At 38.1% G+C, this 23,783-nt stretch overlaps 1 protein-coding gene across 1 annotated transcript in view; it reads right to left on the bottom strand.

The window, feature by feature from the left end:
- Nucleotides 1-368: 368 nt before the first annotated feature.
- LOC126299163 (solute carrier family 28 member 3-like) overlaps nucleotides 369-23,783 on the bottom strand; it is a 407,308-nt gene continuing 383,893 nt past the window's right edge. The window contains exons 14-15 of the mRNA XM_049990926.1: nucleotides 22,428-22,608; nucleotides 369-2,097 (exon numbers count right to left, since the gene is read on the bottom strand). Coding sequence (XP_049846883.1) covers nucleotides 2,036-2,097; nucleotides 22,428-22,608 — 243 coding nt within the window. The 3' untranslated portion in view covers nucleotides 369-2,035. The remainder of the gene's footprint in view (nucleotides 2,098-22,427; nucleotides 22,609-23,783) is intronic.

The following is a 23,783-nucleotide window of genomic DNA, read 5'->3' on the forward strand; positions in this document are numbered from 1 at the left end:
TAATGGCCAGTAGTGTATACAGACCCAGGAATTGGAGCTGCTGTGCACCAATATTATAGTGTCAGTCTCAAAGTCACCGATGTTAATTTATCATATGTACTCTGAAATGAAAGTACATGTTAGTATATTTCTACTGCTAAAATGTACACTATAATATGTGTACTACTATGGTATCCACACTACTTGCTATAGTACATGGCAACAACTTCAATTTTGTGCGTGCTATGTGAGAGTGAGGGTTTGTGTGTGTGTGTGTGTGTGTGTGTGTGTGCGTGTGTGTGTGTGTGTGTGTGTGTGTGTGAGAGAGAGAGAGAGAGAGAGAGAGAGAGAGAGAGAGAGAGAGAGAGAGAGAGAGAGACTAGTATACATTCTTTAAAGTTATGTTTATTATGTGTGAATTCCATTCACATTTGTTGACATGCTTGTATTTACAGACATTCAGGTACAAGTAATCATTAAAAGTACACAGTTTATGGCTTGAACTGACAGATTTTTCTCGTTTTTGACAGGATAGCAAGTGTCAATAGATGTATTATGAAATATTTCTAAAAAAGGTTTCTTATGCAAAAAAGTTATGTCAAATTTCTGCTTCTCATTCAAGGAAGTAGTAACAAGTTTGTTCACTGGTACACACATACAAATCAAATGCAGCTCTATTACAAGCTAACCTTCAGAACTGTTAACAGAATGTTTAGTACATTTTCCTTTTCAGTTCAACTTTTTAGCATTATATATGCATTTACCTTGTACTTGTGAGCAGATAATCCTCTGAGATTTGATACATGGGAGCTTCTTGTGACAGCTATCATTTCACTGATAGGAATACATTGTTTTATATAACTTGTACCATTTTGCAGCTAAACTTTTGTTCATGAACACCAGTGATTAATTTCTGTCATACAAAATCTAATATGTGTGACATGGTTCTCTCAGCAGTTTTAATCTCTACATATTATGTAAATCTCTGAATACAAACTGTACTGAATTTGGAACTTTTTAGTCAAGAAACCAGTTATTTTTAAATAGCTCATCTAAAAAATTGGTAGCCAGTAATATATGTAATGACATCCTGTGTAATAATTATTTTCAGCGATAAAACTTTTAGACCTCTGCTACAGTAATCCTATTCCTATAATTCATAAGTGTTTTTAAGATCATAAAAGTGTTTGGACATTCATTTAATAATTCTCATCATATTTATTATGAACAAAGTTGACATAGAAAAGTCTTTGGAGACTTGTTGCTATAGCTTGTAAAGTAGGAGGACACAGTGGCCTATACTTGGGAACAATTACGACACATTAATAATAGTTCCCTCTAGTCAACTCACTCTGCAAACTGAAGAAAGCCTGTACCCTGGTTAGAATTCTATTTAAAAGGTGATTTAAAATTCTCAATAAATATAGAAAATGGAAATAGGAGTATGGTTTCTTCACTTCTGTAATCTCCTACCACACAACTAAACACATTCAAACATAACATTTCCCCATTCTACTGGGAAATATATTAGTTGGGTATTGGGCAATGGTGTTGGCTCTCTGTTAATAATATGTGTGATTTGATGAAGAACATACTATATTATTATTGCCTGAAAGCACAATGTATTGGTGTTTGTATGTAAAATCAATACCATGAATGGCAGGTAACTGAAACAAGTTTTCAGTCAGTGAACATCTATATGCATGCAGGGGATTCAAAAATATCATATGGTTTACAATAATTGCAGGTATTACAGTGAACACATTTTAGTTGTACACAGTTGTAGCTATGTTACTGGTACATCCAGTGTGCACATTTAATACTACTACTTCACAATTTTAAAAAATTAAGTAAGTGATCTTGTGACAGAATGATACTCTCTGTATCCCAATTTCATAGTCATTTTGTGAATGTCACTCCTTATGGTGTAGAAATTTTGACAGTCAGTGTTGCACATTTAATTTAATTCTGCTGCCATCTTGAATAATCTTTGTCCAGCATTGTTTCATCCATTAATTTTGCTCAAAAGGAAGTCATAATTGTATCTTGCTGCCCCTCAGAACATTGTAGAATTAGTTCCAGAATCTAAATAATATGAATTTTCATCAACCAAAATACCTGAGGACAAAAAATGTACAGTAATTAAATGCATTTTTTCAATGAAACATACATTCTGAAAGGACAATTACAAACATGTGCCAATATATGTTCATTATGACTAATTTCAACATGGGCATTTATGTCTGCATAAATTTCTACCATCTATGGAGCTGCCCCAAAGACTGGATTATCATCAAAATCATACAGTAACCTATTCTGCATCTACATCTATATGTTGTGAACCACTGTGAAATGGATGGCAGAGACTACAATCTGCAATACCAGTTATTACAGCTTTATTCTGTTCCATTCACATAGGGAGAGAGGAAAGAATGTTTGAACGCCTCTGTGCATGAAGAAATTAATCTAATCTTGTCCTCACAGTCCCTAAAGGAGAAATATGTAGTATATCCGTAGAGTCATCTTTTAAAGCTATTCCCTGAAACTTTTAAGTAGACTTTCTTGGGATAGTTTCTATTTATCTTCAAGAGTCTGCAAGTCCAGTTCTTTCAATATATCCCAGACACTCAATTTTGTGTGCTTTTAAAATACATTTTCACTCACAGTTCCTCTTGTAGCAGTTTACAGCAAGTTAAGCACCCTATTATTATGCTTTATGTTGTTCTATAGTCCAGCAGTTTTTATATTCTTGAAACTGATTCTGTTCATTATAGCAGGTAACATTTTCTTATCAACTGTAGAACTTCTAACATTAAAAGCTTTACTGAAAATGTCATAAATCATCTATTGTGCACTAACAAAATCTGGATGATAGTAGAAGATGATGTCAGAAAATATTTTTAATATGTTGTGGAACAAAATTCCTATTTTTATTGTATTTGATGTAAGTACTTATGCTACAGGCAAAAATCATTTGGCTTGTGTTAAAGGCCACCTAAAAATATTGTTGTAAATTATTTCAGCCAACCAACATACTACACAATTGGTATAAATGAAAACTTCATAGAAAAACCTATTTCACTAACAAGTATTTCAGCTACAATGGGATGATAGAGATTTTACTTAACCACTACCTGACTTGTGGAACTACTTTTTCATCAGTTAGGTGGTATGGAGTTTCCAGTGAAGCCAATTTCTAAGGTTACTTTATAATGAATAGACTTTAACATGCAACAGTCTTAAAATACATGTTTACAAACTAGCAGGTGTTAAATGGAATATATGTAGCTTTAAAAATGACTAGGACAAAAGCTGCCACATAAATTTGATCCAAGTCCTATCACAAATCTTTCAAATCTCAGCATAAAATACTACATAAACACTGTCTATTATAAACATATACTACACACTGTAGATTTTTGTCTTTCATCCAGCTGCAGAGTTGATAACACTGGATCAAAACAAAAGTTAGTGTGATAAAGACAAAATGTAAACCAATTGAAAGAAAACAGTCCTCCGTCATGATTTATTAATGAATATTCGTTAATAAATAGTGACAGAGGGCTGTTTTCTTTCAATTGTAACTATTCATGGTCTCTGCATGTGCAGCCATGTACAAAATTTTGAATATGTAAACCATTTTATTTCTTCTTGTTCATGCATCAGACAATAATGAAATTATTATATAGCATGTAGCTCAAGAAGAGTTCATACAGCTGGAAGTATTGTTGTCAGCTTTAAACTCTGAAGTGCAAAAGGCTGATGCTGGTACCAAAGCTACATGACTGGAAACCACTGTTGCCTATGAGCTATGGCAACATAGAGGCACTGCCACACTGCGTTAAGTGATCAGTTGTCATAGACATACAAAGCAGCTGCATCAAGCCTATTTTAACCTCTTCATTGTCTTCACTATTCTGCTCGTATATTTTTCTCCACAAATGGGAATATTTTCCACTTCTACACTGATGGTCCATGAGTGTAGACTTTCTTGTTCTTAGTTTTAAAACTAGTGTGCAGCATCTTGCAAGGACTAGGGCATGATGATAGGTAATCAAAGCCCTGACAAAGGATGTGGTTAAGTCATTGCAATGCCATATGGTATTGGGTGACATGGGGAGTGCTTCTTTGTGGTTCATTCTTGGAAATGATGTGAGGATCAGGTGTGTGTGGATATGGCATGGGAGATCTGTTTATCTATAACATCTGGAGGGTATTGCCTGTCTGTGGAGGCCTTCGTGTGGCCTTCAGAATGCTGGGTGAGGAAGTTGTCATTTACATCTACGTCTAAATCAATGTGATTACTCTGCTATTCACAATAAAGTGCCTCACAGAGGGTTCAATGAACCACCTTCAAGCTGTCTCACTAACATTCCACTCCCTAACGGTGCGTGGGAAAAATGAGCATTTAAATTTTTCTGTGCAAGCCCTCATTTCTCTTATTTTATCATGATAATCATTTTATCTATGTAGGTGAGTGCCAATAGAATGTTTTCACAATTGGAGGAGAGAACTGATAATCGAAATTTCATGAGAAGATCCCACAGCAACGAAAAATTCCATTGTTTTAATGATTGCCACTCCAATTCATGTATCACATCCGTGGCACTATCTCCTCTACTTAGTGATGATACAAAACGAGCTGCCCTTCTTTTTACTTTCTTGATGTCATCCATCAGTCCCATCTGATGCAGATCCCACACCGCACAGCAATACTCCAGAACAGGGCAGATGTCGTGGTGTAAGCAGTCTCTTTAGTAGATTTGTTATACCTACGTGTTCTGCCAATGAATTGCAGTCTTTGGTTTGATCTACCCACAACATTATCTATGTGATCATTCCAATTTAGGGTATTTGTAATTGTAATCCCTAAGTATTTAGTTGAATTTACAGCCTTCAGATTTGTGTGACTTAACACATAATCGAAATTTAGCAGATTTCTTTTAGTACTCATGTGAATAACTTCACACGTTTCTTTACTTAGGGTCAATTGTCACTTTTCACACCATACAGATATCTTATCTAAAACATTTTGCAATTTATTTTGCTCATCTCATGACTTTACAAAATGGTAAATGACAGCATCATCTGCAAAGAATCTAAGAGGGCTACTCAGATTGTCTCCTACGTCATTAGTATAGATAAGGAACAATAGAGGGCCTATAACACTTCCTTGGGGAACGCCAGATATTATTTCTGTTTTACTCAATGACTTTCCATCTATTACTATAAACTGTGACCTTTCTCACAGGAAATCATGAATCCAGTCGTACAATTGATGTGATATTCCATAGGCACACAGTTTGGTTAGAAGATGTTTGTGAGGAACTGTGTTGAAAGCCTTCTGGAAATCTAAAAATATGGAATCAATTTAACATCCCCTGCCGACAGCACTCATTACTTCATGAGTATAAAGAGCTAGTTACATTTTGCAAGAACGATATTTTCTGGATCCGTGCTGACTGCATGACAATAAATTGTCTTCTTCAAGGTACTTCATATGGTTTGAATACAATGTATATTCCAAAACCGTACTGCAAATTGATGTTAGTGATATGGGCCTGTAATTCAATGGATTACTCCTACTTCCCTTTTTGGGTGTTGGTGTGACTTGAGGAATTTTCTAGTCTTTAGGTACAGATCTTTCTGTGAATGAGCAGTTGCATATAATTGCTAAATATGGGGCTATTGTATCAGCATACTCTGAGAGGAACCTGACTGGTATGCAATCTGGACCAGAAGCCCTGCTTTTATTAAGTGATTTAAGCTACTTTGCGACACCAAAGATATCTACGTTTCTCATCTTGTCAGTTGTTCTTGGTTGGAATTCGGGAATATTTACTTCATCTTCTTTGGTGAAGGAGTTTTGGGAAATCGTGTTTAATAACTCCTCTTTAGAGGCACTGTCATCAGTGACTTCACCATTGTTATCACGCAGTGAAGGTATTAATTGCGTCTTGCTACTGGTGTGCTTTATGTATGACCAGAATCTCTTTGGATTTTCTGCCAGATTTTGAGACAGAGTTTCATTGTGGAAATCACTGAAAGCATCTCACAATGAAGTATGCTTTACATTTCTAAATTCAGCAAAACTTTGCCAGTCTTTGAGATTTTGCATTCTTTTAAATTTGGCATGTGTTTTTTACTGCTTCTGCAACAGCAGTCTGACTCATTTTGCATATCATTGGGATCAGTGCCATCATTTATTAATTTATGTGCTCTATATCTCTCAATTGCTGTTGATACTATCACTTTAAAATCATTCCACAACTTTTCTATGCTTACATGATCAGATCGGAAGGAGTGCAGACTATCTCTTTAAAAAGGCGTTAAGAGCATTTTTATGAGATTTTTTTTTTTTAAAAAAAATAGACATACATTGCATTTCTTTTTGATGGTTGTAGGAGTTACAGTATCCAGCCTAGCAGCTACTGCCTTGTGGTCAATAATCCCTGTATTCGTCACAACATTCACTATTTGTCCAGCATTATTTGTTGCTAAGAGGTCAAGTTTGCTTTCGCAACCATTTAAGCTTCCAGTGGGCTCATGAACTAATTGTTCAAAATAATTTTCTGAGAAAGCATTCAGTTCAATTTCAGATGACGTTTTATGCCCGCCACCGGCTTTAAATGTATAATTTTTCCAGCATATTGAGGGTAGATTAAAGCCACCACTGACTATGATTGTATGAGGAGGATACCTATTTGAAATGACTCAGATTGTATCATCACTGCCACGAGTGGATAGGCTTTATGGGAGGGATTTTTTGGTGTGAAAGGGGTGACAGCTGTCAGAGTGCAGGTACTGTTGGTGATCGGTGGGTTTGATGTGGACTGAGGTGTGTATGGAGCCATATGAGAGGAGGAGATTGACATCTAGGAAAGTGGCATGATGGGTGGAGGAGGACCAGGTGAAGTGGATGGGAGAGGTAGTGTTGAGATTGTGGAGGAATTAGGAGAAAGTTTCCTGGCCTGGAGTCCACATTATCAAGATATCATCAATAAACCTGAACCAGACTAAGGGTTTGGGGTTTTGGGAAGCTAGGAATATTTCCTCTAGGTAGCCCATAAAGAGGTCGGGATAGCACAGTGGAATGTGGCTGCCCATAGCTGTGCCATGAATCTGTCTGTGTACCTTCTCTTCATAGGTGAAATAATTATGGGTTAGGATGTAGCTGGTTAGCTGTACCAGGAATGAAGAGATGGGTTTGGAATCTGCAGGGAATTTGAAGAGCTACTGTTCAATCACAGCAAGGCCATGGGCATGAGGGATGTTGGTGTATAAGCAGGTTGCAGCTACAGTGACGGGTAGGGACCTGGGAGGTAAGAGTGTGGGGATGGTGGATAGCCAGTGAAGGAAATGGTTGGCATCTTTAATGTGGGAGGCTACGTTTGGGACAATTAGTTACAGATGTTAGTCAATGAAGGCTGAGAGTCTTTTGGTGGGGGCACTGTAACCAGCCACAATGTGGTGCCCAGGATTGTTAGGTTTGTGGATTTTGAGGAGCATGTAGAAGGTGGGTGCGCTGACTGTTGTTGGGTTGAGCAGGGAGATGGATTCAGGGATGAGGTTCTGGAAAGGGCCTAGGGATTTCAACAGGGATTGGAGGTTATGTTTGACTGCTGGGATGGGGTCACTTCGGCAGAGCTTGTCAGTGGAGGTGTCGGATAGCTGGCAGAGGCCCTCCGCCAGGTAGTCATTCTAGTTCATTGAAACAGTGGTGGAACCTTTGTCTGCTGGAAGCATGACCAGGTCAGGATCAGTTTTTAGGTTTAGGCAGCCCTTCCTTCTGCTGAAATGTTGTTGTTCTTAGGGAGGGATCTGAGGAAGGATGGTGAGGCCAGGTTCGAAGTTAGGAATTCCTGGAAGGTGACCAGGCAATGGTTAGGCAGAAGTGTGGGATGGTCACAGTTGGATGGTGGTATGAATTGGGACAAGCAGGGCTCTTCTTTGACTGTATAGGCTATAGAGGTACCAAAGCTATGTGACTGGAAACAATAGTTGTCTATGAGCTGCAGTGAGATGGAGGTATTGCCATAGACATGTACCTAATTTCACTAAGTGATTGGAAGTGGTGGACTCAAAAAGCTGTTGCAACAAGCTGACTTTAACTGTCAAGGCTTTTCTTTCACCATATTTACTTAGGAAAATACTATACCTGAAACTGGATTAACCATGTGGATACAGTACTGCTACAAAATATACAACTATATGTTCCATAAGAAGAAGACACTGATCAGTACAATGAATCATCTTAGCCCCATTCCCCCAGTCAGATTATATTCACACCTAGAAGAAAATTAAACAATTTTGCATGCAGATATAAAACTAATGGAATCAATTTGAGTACCTTAACATCTTTACACAAGGAACAGTCCAGCATTTTTTCAGGAAAAACTTCAAGTCATTATATAGGTTCAAATGTTTCCAGCATCAGTTTTCACAAAATATGGGATGAACATGATTATACCATTTACAGTCCACAGAGAAAATAATGAATAAAGAACAGTGTCTGAGGATAATCTGTCCTCCCCCTGTTCACTTTCAGTCAAGGCCACATGATCCAGGTAAATGAGGCTGTGGCCAGAATTGCAGTTTATACACTCGTGTTAGGTTTCAACAAGTAAAGAATAATTCACCTCTGCTGATATATTATGCAAACCACTGCCTTTTAGTACCTCCAGCTTTCTTATTTACTGCAATCGATGAAAATAAGTTCCTGAAGTTTTTGTAAGTATGTCTGGTTGGTATTACGTGCCTTCTTCTAATTTCATTAAGGAGATCAGTGCCCCTCAATGCAGTCTACTGTATACTAATGTAAAAGAGGCTGCCAAATTTTGTCAAGATTCAAGCCTGGACACTTTCCTTTTGTGAACAGTGCTCTTACAACAATATGCCTCTCCTATTTTCTGAAATCTACATTCTCCTGCATATGTTACTGAACAAGTATTCTGGAAGTCATTCTTCTATGTGCAAACTCAATGTCCCCTGCGGGTCAGATTGGATATGGTTCCCTTACTCTCGAACAGTATTCCTTAGGAACTGTAGCCTCTCTCTTTGGTGACAAACTGTAATAGGCCATTAGACTACCAATAACTCATGTCTACCATGTAACTAAATAACTGTTTCATTAAGTTCCTTCATGATCATTCATATGGTCAAGACTAAGTTAAATGACTGCACTATGGGCCTGACTGCAGGCATGGTACAAAGAATGGGTCAATGGCAGGCACATCAGCCCAGTCACCTTCTACCCCTGGGAAAGATCACTAACACCCATTGGATAGCAGGCTCAGTAGACCTGCGGCCATCCTGGAGAAACTGGAAGGAGAAAAAATCCACACCACTATTGTGGTTGTGGCAGTGGTGGTCTATTTATTTATTTATTTATTTAGTTTTGGTCCTGTGACATCTTGTACAGATATAGGAAAGGTCATTAAATGATAAAGAAAGATAAAAATTACACACACACACACATATATACACTCCTGGAAATGGAAAAAAGAACACATTGACACCGGTGTGTCAGACCAACCATACTTGCTCCGGACACTGCGAGAGGGCTGTACAAGCAATGATCACACGCACGGTACAGCGGACACACCAAGAACTGCGGTGTTGGCCGTTGAATGGCGCTAGCTGCGCAGCATTTGTGCACCGCCGCCGTCAGTGTCAGCCAGTTTGCCATGGCATACGGAGCTCCATTGCAGTCTTTAACACTGGTAGCATGCCGCGACAGCGTGGAAGTGAACCGTATGTGCAGTTGATAGACTTTGAGCGAGGGCGTATAGTGGGCATGCGGGAGACCGGGTGGACGTACCGCCAAATTGCTCAACACGTGGGGCGTGAGGTCTCCACAGTACATCGATGTTGTCGCCAGTGGTCGGCGGAAGGTGCACGTGCCCGTCGACCTGGGACCGGACCGCAGCGACGCACGGATGGACGCCAAGACCGTAGGATCCTACGCAGTGCCGTAGGGGACCGCACCGCCACTTCCCAGCAAATTAGGGACCCTGCTGCTCCTGGGGCATCGGCGAGGACCATTTGCAACCGTCTCCATGAAGCTGGGCTATGGTCCCGCACACCATTGGGCCGTCTTCCGCTCACGCCCCAACATCGTGCAGCCCGCCTCCAGTGGTGTCGCGACAGGCGTGAATGGAGGGACAAATGGAGACGTGTCGTCTTCAGCGATGAGAGTCGCTTCTGCCTTGGTGCCAATGATGGTCGTATGCGTGTTTGGCGCCTTGCAGGTGAGCGCCACAATCAGGACTGTATACGACCGAGGCACACAGGGCCAACACCCGGCATCATGGTGTGGGGAGCGATCTCCTACACTGGCCGTACCCCTCTGGTGATCGTCGAGGGGACACTGAATAGTGCACGGTACATCGAAACCGTCATCGAACCCATCGTTCTACCACTCCTAGACCGGCAAGGGAACTTGCTGTTCCAACAGGACAATGCACGTCCGCATGTATCCCGTGCCACCCAACGTGCTCTAGAAGGTGTAAGTCAACTACCCTGGCCAGCAAGATCTCCGGATCTGTCCCCCATTGAGCATGTTTGGGACTGGATGAAGCGTCGTCTCACACGGTCTGCACGTCCAGCACGAACGCTAGTCCAACTGAGGCGCCAGGTGGAAATGGCATGGCAAGCCGTTCCACAGGACTACATCCAGCATCTCTACTATCGTCTCCATGGGAGAATAGCAGCCTGCATTGCTGCGAAAGGTGGATATACACTGTACTAGTGCCGACATTGTACATGCTCTGTTGCCTGTGTCTATGTGCCTGTGGTTCTGTCAGTGTGATCATGTGATGTATCTGACCCCAGGAATGTGTCAATAAAGTTTCCCCTTCCTGGGACAATGAATTCACGGTGTTCTTATTTCAATTTCCAGGAGATCAATACAATGATGTGGACTACAAATATCTACAGTAATACAATGTTACATGTACAACTAGTACACTTTGTTATATAATTGTGTGCCTCTATGAAGGGCACTCTTCTGGTAGGCAGATGTCTGGCATATGAGACATGAATGTTATTGCCATTTCTTGTTGTGTAATTGTGCACAGAGCCGTTCAGCTCATAGGCATTGGAGGTTCTTAAATATTCTCTTACAAAGACTATTGTTTCAAATATATATAGGCATGGAAGGTTCAGAATCTTCAGAGTAGGAAAAAGAGAGTGACATGAACCTTGCCTCTTTATGTTGCAGATGAATCTGACAGCTCATTTCTGGGTTTTGAAAACAGATTGATTATAAAATGCATTCCCCCAAAATATTATTCCACATCAGATTGCTGACTGGAAATGTGCGTGATATGCCAGTATTACTATTTCTCTATTACAGCTTGCGCTTAGTATCTTTAGCATGTAACAGATTGATGATAGCTTGGTTGTAAAGGCTTTAATGTCTGTATTCCACTTGAGATCACCCTGCTGATATATTCCTAGGAACTTAACACCATCAACTAATTTTACAATTTTGTTGTTCATTTTCAATGGGTGTTCATTTTGGTGTTTATAGTAAGATGTACGAAAATTCACGGCCACCATTTTCCCAGTGTTAATTATAAGTTTATTTTTTTCGAACCAGTGTGTTAGCTCCATCAATGATGCATCTGTAGTTAATTGAAGCTCTTTTTGCTCTGACCCTGTAATCAAAATACTGGTATCATCTGCAAATAAAGTTTTCTGTTTGTCATTCAGGTCATCAACATACAAAAGAAAGAGGATGGGTCCTAATGTTGATCCTTGTGGCACACCATAGTTGATGGTAGTATTTCTGATGTGTATCTTATTCTTATTTAAATGTTTTCAGTTATTGTGTCTTGAATGAGAACAACTTTTTGTTGCCGACTAGTAAGATATGATCTAATCCATTCATTTGGAATACCTCTAATTCTCATTCTTTCCAACTTACATAGTAGGATACCATGATCTAAAATGTCAAATGCTCTGGATAGGTCCAAGAATATTCCAGTAGCCATTTCCTTTTCATCTACAGCTTTTAGAATGGAGTGCAAATATTCAGACACTGCTGTGGTTGTGGATCTAGATTGCCTGAAGCCATGCTGATGATTTGACAGCAATGAGTTTTTGTTAACAAACTCTAGCAACCTATTATAAAAGAGCTTCTCAAAGATCTTTATGAAGCCAATAAGCTGTGCTACAGGTCTGTAATTGTTAACATTGTCTGTGGCTCCCTTTTTGTGGGTTTCTTTTGCAATCTTTAGAAGATCTGGAAAGGTACCTGTGGGAAAGGAGTGATTAACAATATGCTTCAGAGGTTCTTGTTTGGTTAATAATACAATCTGGAATTTCATCAAAACCACATAAAGGTTCTTTAATGAGCTAATTGCTAGTATGAGATCACTTTATGTGACCTGCTTGAGAAACATAGACCCCATGGGTGGTTTACAGTTCTCAATGTAGTGCGTATTAGTATTCTGAAAGTTGCTTTGGATAAGATCATTTGCAGCTTTGCCAAAGTACTCACTGAAGATATCACCTACAGAGGTAGCATCAGATACTTGTTTGTTTTACAGATTTAAGTTAATATTTTTTGCCACTGGTTTTGTGTGTGGTTCAGACATGATGATGTTCCATGTGGCCCATGTTTTGTTTGTTGATCTGCGGATATATTCATCATTTCCCTTTTTCTTTGCCTCTTTAATAACTTTGTAGTAGATCTTACTGTATTCTTTGATATAATTTTGCATTTCTAATGATATATTATCTTGTTTTTCATATTAATGTAGAAATCTTTTCCTTGCACTGGAGATTTTTATGCCCTTAGTAATACAACTTTTGTCTCTGGTTGGTTTTAATCCATGTTGCTTTAGTGGGAAGACTATGTCAAAATGGTACTTATATGATCCATGAAAGCTTTCAAACATTCTATTTACCTCTGTTTCATTGAACACTTCATCCCATGTATCTCGTCTTAATATGTTGCAAAAGTTTGCTATATTGGTATCACTGAAATCCCTGCATTCAGTTATTTTAATGTGAGATATTTTCTCTGAACATAATTCCAGTGATAACAACACAGCCTCATGATCACTGTATCCCATCTTAACTTCTTCACCACTGTATGGAGAAAAGGTTTCTTCAATAAAAATTTGGTCTGGTACAGTTTTTCTATGCCTAGTGATTCTTGTTGGTGTATTTAGTGTTGGGGATTAAGTTGAAACTCTTTGTCATATATCGTAATTTGTCTTCGTAGTTTGAGGGTTTCAAAAAGTCCATGTTGAAGTTTCCACAAATGATTTACCTTTTCTTTGGTTCTACAATATTTAACATCATTTCAAATTTACACAGGAATTCTTCTATGTCAGCATCAGGGGACCTGCATATAGTTATGATAACTACTTGAATGAAACTTCCTGGCAGATTAAAACTGTGTGCCCGACTGAGACTCGAACTCAGGACCTTTGACGTTCGCGGGCAAGTGCTCTACCAACAGAGCTACTGAAGCACAACTCACCACCAGTACTCACAGCTTCACTTCTGCCAGTATCCTTCTCCTACCTTCCAAACTTTACAGAAGCTCTCCTGCGAACCTTGCAGAACTAGCACTCCTGTGAAAGGCAAATTTCCCGAGTTCTAGTCTCGGTCAGGCACACAGTTTTAATCTGCCAGGAAGTTTCATATCAGCGCACACTCCACTGCAGAGTGAAAATCTCATTCTGTCAACTACTTGAATGTCAGTATGTTTGACTCACCATTTCAAATACTTTTTCTTTATTCTGTTCAGGATATGTTTGGGTTGCTTTCTACCTTAAATCCTGCTTTGCAAAGATAGCTATCCCTCCATGTTTATAATAAGATCTGGAGAATGAAGTGACTAGGGGAAAATCAGGGATCTTTAGTGTTTCTATTTGCATTTCTTCTAGCCAATGTTCTGTTATGCAGATAACATCAACATTTAGGTCAGAAGACAGTATTATTTCTAGTTCTTGCAGTTTGTTAGCCAGAGACTGAACATTATGATACAGTATATTAAATGGCAGACAGTTGGATTTAATTTGCTTACTGAAGCTACTGCTTTTAGTCATTTCTGATGAAGCACTGACCTCAAATAAAGTCTTGACCTTGAATATATTGTGTTGTTCTTCTTTGCTATGTTTGCTACTAAAATATCATTCAGGTGAGAAGGCAATATTCTTTTCCTTCTGCTCTGTTCAATGGACACTGCTGCTGGTGTTGTTTCTTCTCTATTTATAACAGAAGTTGGGACTTCTGCACCTGTATTCACGGTGCTACCATAACAGGTAGAGGACTACACTCTGGCTCTGGAGGTCAAGAATTGACATGAAGGGGTGAAAATGAACATTGTGTTAGAAACTAGCAACCAATAAATGTGAGTGGGAACAAAACTGTGACTGAAAATAAAAACAATGTAGAAAAACCAGTGATGATGCAACTGAATTGATATCCAACAGATATTGTAATTGTAAAAGCAAAACTGAAGAACTGTATTATAATACTGAAAAACTCATATATAGGCAGGAGAAAAATTTAGTCATACTGGATGGCTGTAATACAGTCAAATTTTAAGGAAGAAAAAACTTAATGTGAACGTTCTGTCCTCATAAATTAAATGAGAGGGAAGAGAGATTAATAGTATTGTGTGGCAGGCACAGGTTAGCCATTATAAATACACTTTTTGAGAAAATCTATGGAGGACAGTATGTATGCAAGATGCCAGGGGATCAACTAAAATACCAGATTGACTATACATTGAAAAAAAATAATTAAGGAGTCAAATTAAAGACTCTAAGAGCTATGAATGAACTGACATCATATGTGAACTCAAATTGATGTCACAGTCATCAAATTTGGCTTATCTAAATCCAATGAAACCCAGGTGAAATAACAGCAGAATTATAGTAGGCATGAAACCAAAGGACAGAAGAACAGTTGTCCGAGCTTTTGAATGAAATTTATGTTAAGTGGAGAAGCTTCATCATGTTATGACAATAATGTAATTGCTATGTTTATGAAGAAAGTAGGAGTCAATATATGTGCAAATTACTACACAATCAGTTTGGTAACACAAGCATCAAAAACATTTACAAGAGTACTCTGGTGAAGAATGGAATGAAAAATTAAAAATAGATTACATGAGGACCATTTAGGTTTTTGGAGAAGTAGGAGCACTCGAGAAGCAATTTTATAACTGTGATGAATAATAAAGGGCATGCTTGGATTAAATAAAGGGAAAATATACTTTTCATTCACAGATTCTGAGAAGGTTTTTGCTTATCAGTAATGGAAGATTTATTTCATAATTCTTATGCAATGTGCAGTCATTTACAGGGACAGAAGGGGAAACCCTTCTACACAAAGCAGAATTGTGTATTAAGGATTGACAGACTTTTAAAGAAGGTCAAATTCAGGGAAGGACCACTCATAATTAATTTATATAATGAAGGATCAATGAGGGAAATAAGAACTATCTTGGTGTACAAGTTTTCATGGAAAGAAAATCAGAATTATGTACTTTTCTAATTCATCAAAACTGAAGAACTGGGACTGAGTCAGGTGCTTGATAAAATGGAAAGTGTATTAATTTACAGCTATAATACCATCATAAAGAAGAAGAAAAGTAAGGTAAATGTGTGCATAATGGGCAGAAATTCTTAATGGGTAAATAACAATCTGGGATAAGCAAGTCTTAAAGAAGTAAACAAATTCTGCTACTATAGAGGTATAACAAAAAAAAGAAGGTATTTGCAGTAAATGCACAGTAGCAAGAATTACACTAGGCAAAATAGCTTTCTATAAAAACAAACAGCTGCTACCTTTTCAAAACATAAAACAAAATTAGACTAGAAAAATATTCATGAAAAGTGGAAAAGGCAGAAATGAAATGATGGGAACCCTTTATTCTTTAGCACAGAGTGTAGATGGTCACACCTATTTGATAATTATAACCTGTTTCTTGTTTTCTCTTCTTTTATTGAATAAAAATATTATTTGTGATGCACATTTGGTAGTTATGCATTGCATATTTCCTTGATCATTCAATCCTGTCCACTCCCATGCCACATTTAGTTAGGTCAGAGTAATTCTTTGGAACCACAGAATTGTTTCCACACTTGTGACCCTGTCCAAACAACACAGACCGTATACTGACATCACCTCTTACCCAACCCAGTTACCACTGTCGCTCTCCACTGTGCACATAGAGTAATTTTACACTCCACCCAGTTAAAACCATATGAGTATAGCTCACGGACTGAAACAGGAACATGTGCTATTATTAATTAAATACCTGTTCAAATTCAAGCAGTCAAAGAGAAAACAACTGAAATGTTGGAAATGGAACCCAGACAAGGTAATTGGGTGATGAGGGCACAAAATAGAGTGATAGGAAGGGAATAGTACTTGAAGAAACTTCATAGTTTGACAGAAGAAATTAAGATAATTGAAAATGAAAACAATTTTTAAATAATGTAGAGGAGACATAATATTATTTCTACAATTTCAGAAAGATTTACATGAATTTGGAAGACACAGATGTACAGGTATAGGTGAAATAACAGCAGAATTATAGTAGGCATGAAACCAAAGAACAGAAGAACAGTTGTCCGAGCTTTTGAATGAAATTTATGTAAGTGGAGAAGCTTCTTCATGTTATGAAAATAATGTAATTGTTATGTTTATGAAGAAATCAGGAGTCAATATATGTGCAAATTACTACACAATCATTTTAGTAACACAAGCATCAAAAACATTTACAAGAGTACTCTGGTGAAGAATGGAATGAAAATTTTTTGTAGATTACAAGAGGACCATTTAGGTTTTTGAAGAAGTAGGAGCACTCGAGAAGCAATTTTATAACTGTGATGAATAATAAAGAGCATGCTTGGATAAAAAAAAAGGAAATTGTACATTTCATTCACAGATTCTGAGAAGGTTTTTGCTTATCAGGAATGGAAGATTTATTTCTTAATTCTTATGCAATTTGCAGCCATTTACAGGGACAGAAGGGGAAACCCTTCTACACAAAGCAGAATTGTGTATTAGACATTGACAGATTTTTAAAGAAGGTCAAATTCAGGAAAGGACCACTCATAATAAATTTATATAATGAAGGGTCAGTGAGGAAAATAAGAACTATCTTGGCGTACAAGTTTTCATGAAAAGAAAATCAGAATTATGTGGTTTTCTAATTCATCAAAACTGAAGAACAGGGACTGAGTCAGGTGCTTGATAAAATGGAAAATGTATTAATTTACAGCTATAATATCATCATAAAGAAGAAGAAAAGTAAGGTAAATGTGTGCATAATGGGTAGAAATGCTGAATGGGTAAATAATAATCTGGGATAAGCAAGTCTTAAAGAAGTAAACAAATTCTGCTACTATAGAGGTATAACAAAAAAAGAAGGTATTTGCAGTAAATACACAGTAGCAAGAATTACACTAGGCAAAATAGCTTTCTATAGAAAGAAATAGCTGCTACCATTTCAAAACATAAAACAAAATTAGACTAGTACCTCTAAAACCCAGTAGCATGTTCGCTTGCACTGATGCATGCCTCTATTCATCGTGGCATACTATCCACAACTTCATCAAGGCACTGTTGGTCCACATTGTCTTACACCTCAATGGTGATTCAGCGTAGATCCCTCAGAGTGGGTGGTGGGTCACGTTGTACATAAACAGCCCCTTTCAATCTATCCCTTGCATGTTCAACAGGGTTCATGTCTGGAGAACATACTGGCCACTCTAGTCGAATGATGTCATTATCCTGAAGGAAATGATTCACAAGATGTGCAGGAGGGGGCATGAATTGTCATCCATGAAGGTGAACTCCTCACCAATATGCTGCCGATATGGTTGTACTGTCGGTCGGAAGATGATATTCACGTATCGTGCAGCCATTACGGCGCCTTCCGTGAAAACAAGCAGCATAGTCGGGCTCACACAATGCTACCCCAAAACAGCAGGGGACCTCCACCTTGCTGCACTCACTGGACAGTGTATCTAAGGCATCCAGCCTGATGGGGTTGCCTCCAAACACGTCTCCAACAGTCATGTGGTTGAAGCCATATGCAACACTAATTAGTGAAGAGAACGTGATGCCAATCCTGAGCAGTCCATTCAGCATGTTGTTGGGCCCATCTCTACCACACTGCATGGTGTCTTGGGTGCAAAGATGGACCTTGCCATGGACATTGGGAGTGAAGTTTGGGATCATGCAGCCTATTGCACACAGTTTGAATCTTAACACAGCGTCCAGTGGCTGCACAGAAAGCATTATTCTACATGGTGGTGTAGCTGTCAGGGCTCCTCCAAGCAATAATCCGTAGGTAGCAGTCATCCACTGCAGTAGTAGTCTTTGGGGGGCTTGAGCGAGGCATGTCATTGACAGTTCCTGTCTTCCTGTATCTCCTCCAGGTCCAAACAAAATCACTTTGGTTCACTCTGTGACGCCTGGACACATCTCTTGTTGAGAGCCCTTCCTGGCACAAAGTAACAATGTGGACATGATTGAACTGCTGTAGTGACTATCTGAGCATGGTTGAACTGCAGACGACACAAGCCATGTACTTCCTTGCTGGTCGAGTGACTGGAACTGATTGGCTGTTGGACCCCCTCCATCTAATAGGCGCTGCTCATGCATGGTTGTTTACATCTTTGGGCGGGTTTAGTGACATCTCTGAACATTCAAAGGGACTGTATCTGTGATACATCCACAGCCAATGTCTGTCTTCAGGAGTTGTGGGAACCGGGGTGATGAAAAACATTTTTTGATGGTTGTATATTATTTATTGTACGGTTCTCATAATGTGACTTGCCATATCTGTACTGCTTTTTAGCATATGCCAGTGTGAGCATGTATATGCAATAAGCATAAGAAATTTTTGTGAGACTACGTAGTTTTAAGTGGCAATTGTTGTACAGGAAAAGATAATTATTTGCTTTATATCATAGGCTATAAATAATTTTACTGCTAATTTGTATGATGTCTGTTAACAGTGCAAAATTTTGTTGTATACCAAATAAAACTTGTGAAATGTTTACATTTTTATGCATCATTCTGTTCATTTAAATTAATGTTAGGATGTTTTTAAATACATGTGTGTGTATTTCTATTTTTTCAAAATATTTAGTAAGCAATCTTTTTTGCAATGTGCAGGACTTACAGGTATCGTGTCATGTCACAATATGCTTTTGTTCTTTTAAGTGTGAACTATATGAAAATAATTTAATGGCATTTTGAGTCAGATGTTCTTTAAATCTTACTTTGAAATTTTGTCCAGCCTATCCTATGTATATTTTTTCTTGAAACAGTATATGCTATAAATAACATATAAGGAATACTTATCTTCCATAACAGACATTACTAATAGTGGGTAAAGGCATGAAATTAGTCTGATAAAATAAACCACTGTCAAGGAACAGATTATGTCAAATACATAATCATTAATATGACATATTCATAGTTTCTTCAAGCTGCAGAGCACCAAATGTACAAGACATTCTTATCACTCCCAGAATGAAATAAACAGTTTCCAAGATAACTGATCTTTCAGTCTTGTCGAAAAATGCATCTATGTTTTTCATGTCAGTCATGAGAAGACAGAAATGTGACAGATCATTCCAAAAAAAAAATTAAAAAAAAATTAAAAAAAGCTGTCAGTACCTTCTCTATGCTAGATCAAGGAATTTTCCTCTTTGTCTCAGAAATCATCCACAGCTTGAGATATAAATCCCAGATTAGGACATCTACATAATGCAATACCCAAAACTGGTCCTATATGGAAGCAGGTGATATATTTCTCAATTGTGCTGTATGATACCTATGACTTGGCAAATATTTGATACAACATCTTTTATTATGTTTACCTGCATATTGTGTTCATGTTTCTTACTTTCACAGGATAAAGTATTATCTGACATCATTTAGAGTAATTTAATGAATGTAGACTGTAAAGTTCATCTTCTCATTTCATGTGAGTCAATTGCAAAAATGCTGAGATCAAAAATTTGAGTAAATATGTTTCAATTCAGTGTCTTTATTCATTTTAATATCAGTTCTATAATTTGATACAGTTTTGTGGTTGCAGTTTGTAAATTTATATTATGGAATTTTCTGGCAAATACCATAAAACAAAATGACTGCTCATCGAATATGTAAATATTTGGCATATTTGATAGTTCAGATAAAGAGTTATATGAACTTTAGAGTAGGAAAAGAAAAGTATAACAAAAAAATTTTACCTATTTTTTTTTCCTTTCTTTGTACAGAGAATTTTTTGTACTGAGAATAATGTGAACATTCAATTTACAATCATAAATTTGTAAATGTACTGATGGCAATAATGTATCTGTTATTCAAGAATCTTTTTGGCCCTAAGGGTAATGCTGTGCACACAAAAGTTCCTGTTTCTCTATGACAATTCTGATGCAGACTCCTTGTCAACCTATGTTGAGAATATACACTGATGACCAAAACATTCTGACTACCTGTTTAATAGCATCTTTTCCCACTTTTCAAACAGAGTACAACAGAGATTGTGCCTGGCATGGATTCTACAAGTCCTTGACAGGATTCCAGAAGTGTGGGACACCAGATGTCTACGCACCAAATGTCTACACAGCTGGTGACTCATATGTGTTCCAATGGACACAGATCAGGCACATTTGCTGGCCAAAACATCAATGTGAGTTAACTATACTGTCCCTAGAACCACTGTAGCATGATTATGACCCTATGACAAGGATCATTACCCTGCTAGAAGATGTCATCATCTTAATGGGAGTCTATTCGGGAGGACGACTGTTCAATCCCACATCCTGATTTAAGTTTTCCGTGATTTCCCTAAATCACTCCAGGCAAATGCTGGGATGGTTCCTTTGAAAGGGCACGGCCGACTTCCTTCCCTGTCCTTCCCTAATCCAGTGAGGCTGATGACCTCACTATTTGGTCTCTTCCCCCAAACAACCCAACCCTAATGGGAGTCTTCAAGCATGAAGTGATTCGGATAGACCCCAATAATGTGCACATAATTCACTACTGTCATGATGCCTTCAAATATCCCCACAGAGCCCATGGAAGTCCAACTCAGTGTACCCCATAGCATAATTATGCCCTAACCACTCTTCATCTGTGGTGTGGTGCATGTTTTGTGCGGCCATTTGCCTGAATTACAGGGCTTAAGGACCCAACTATTGACCTAGTGTAACATGAAATGAGATTCATTTGACAGGTGGCACATTTCTATTGATCCATGACGAAAACTCAGTGATACTGTGCCCACTGCAATCATAGCTTATGTCATTGGGTCAACACAGAAATATGGAGGGGTCATGTGATATGGAGTTCCATTTTCAACAATAATCTTTGAACAGCTTGCTCTGAAGCACTTGTGCCTGCACCAGCACTGTACTCTGTCATCAGATCTACCATAGATCGCTACCTATCCTGGAGTACACAGTGGGGGATCCTGATGTTTCGTGATGAGACATGGTCCTCCAATACTATATGGCCTAGTCATTATTTCACCATCCTTCAACAATTTTCCATAGATGCTTACAACAGTAGTACACCAACAAGTGTACCAGCTTTACCATTTCAGAGATTCTCAAATGGCTCTGAGCACTATGGGACTTAACATCTGAGGTCATCAGGCCCCTAGACTTAGAACTACTTAAACCTAACTAACCTAAGGACATCACACACATCCATACCTGAGGCAGGATTCGAACCTGCAACCGGAGCGGTCGCACGGTGCCAGACTGAAGTGCCTAGAACTGCTCAGCCACACAGCCGGCCAGAGATTCCCATTTCCAGCCACAGCATCACTGCTTATATAAGTGGATTTCTGCATTTGTGGCCTGCATCTTCACTATAATGATTGCCAATTTGTCTCTCTTCCACTTACATTCTTTCCATACTGTGTCACATGCCCACAACACCACCAGGAGGCATTCAGCCTTGTGGTGGGAAGTGGACATAACATTTTGGCTCATCAGTGTGTATATAATAATGTTACACAAAATTCAATGCTTCATTCCATTCCTTACTTTGTAGAAGTTCCCACATCTCTTGCCAAAAAATAGCATGGAGCTAATTATATGAGATAATTATTTTAAAATTCTGTCTGCTCCTCCTATCATAACATGACTTTGTCTTTTTTTTTAATAGGACTGTTCAACAATGTAATGTTCATAAAGGAGATGTAAGAGAAATTAGTAATAATTGTGGGAGTAGAGTTTGGATCTGACTCACACTCTGTGTTAGTTACAAGTCCATAGAGCTCATGGAGCAAGAAAAGAAAGTTTTTTTTCATTTTTTTTTTTCAGTACGCTCTTCTTATTGGCCGGTAACGTCTGAATGGAATAAATTTTGTGTAGTGGCAGCTACACTTAAGCTTAACAAATAAGTCTATTTCAAAAATTTTGCAAATTGCATCTACAAACCTGCAATACATGCTGTCATGAAACAAACTGCAGATCCAGCTATAAGTGCTCTGAATGCTACTTCTGTTATTGCTGCCCTTCGGTTAGGAGCCAAGGCAGATAATGCACCAATCATTATACCAACAGAGCTAGGGTTAGAAAACCCACACAGTGCATATGTGGCTATTATTTCAGATCTGGGCTGAAAGTAAAACACTAACTAATTAGTATGCACACCAATTTGCAAGACTCATCTTTAATAATTAAATGAAGCAAAGTGTTACTTAGAATTAATTTTCGTGAACATATAAAAACAGAATAACATACATGTACTGGTACTGTTTTGTGTGCATTTTTTGCTAGGTATAAAAATAATTTTGTAAAAAAGGATATCATAATAACAAAATTACTGCTGGAATCACTTATTCACTGTCCCCTATTGCACATAATCACTATACTGTTGAAGGAAAATTACTGTTCTCTACAAAGTTAAGTGGACACAAAGTGTGGATATGTGTATCAGAGAGGGAGGGAGTGGGGGATGGATAGAGAGGCCACATACGATTGAGTGCATTTGTAATGTGTAATGTGAACATAAGGCCATTGGTTAACAGTTAGATGGAGATAATTAGGTTATTATATTAGGAACAAAAGGTTGATGCTTCAGTACAGACAGAAAGTACAACATTAAGGGTAAATGGAATAGCAGAAGCAGCAGCAACTGCACATGTAATTGTAGGGTTGATAGAGGTGTTGCAACAACCCAAATTATCATATGTAAACACACCTGAAAGCAATGTAAACAAAGAACTGAGTAGAATACTGCTGACTGAAACAAAATTTGGTATTAGTATTATGCATGTTTTAGTAGTTTTGAGGTGAGGGTATACAACAGGTGGACTACATGAAAAAACAAATATCTTTAACAGAATGACCTCCTCCATGCCAACTATTATGTATTCTGAAGTCATATGTCATACAAAAACCAAGTTAGGTGGGTTGTAATTTTTTTTCTTTTTTCACAATAAGATAAAATAATATGTGATGTAATGGAATATGATGGGAGCAAAACCAGTGATAAATATAGGCTAATATACTACGCACATTAAGGAAACTCACACTACACATAATTATCAGGCATAAATGAACATTTATTAAGTGATGAGCTAACATGTATAATGTTTTTCAGAAAATCATTTACCATTTAAAAGCTTTGCTCACATACAAGCTCTTAGCATTTCTGCTCATTAAACTTCATCTGGTAAATTATCATACACCTGCATCCCAACACGAGGCACACTTTTTTGGTAACAAGTTGTTCTGGACTGAATCATGTGAAGGTCCGACTGCTCTCTCATTTCATAACTAAGAAACTGT

This window comes from Schistocerca gregaria, chromosome X (genome assembly GCF_023897955.1).
Source record: "Schistocerca gregaria isolate iqSchGreg1 chromosome X, iqSchGreg1.2, whole genome shotgun sequence".
Taxonomy (NCBI): Eukaryota; Metazoa; Arthropoda; class Insecta; order Orthoptera; family Acrididae; genus Schistocerca; species Schistocerca gregaria.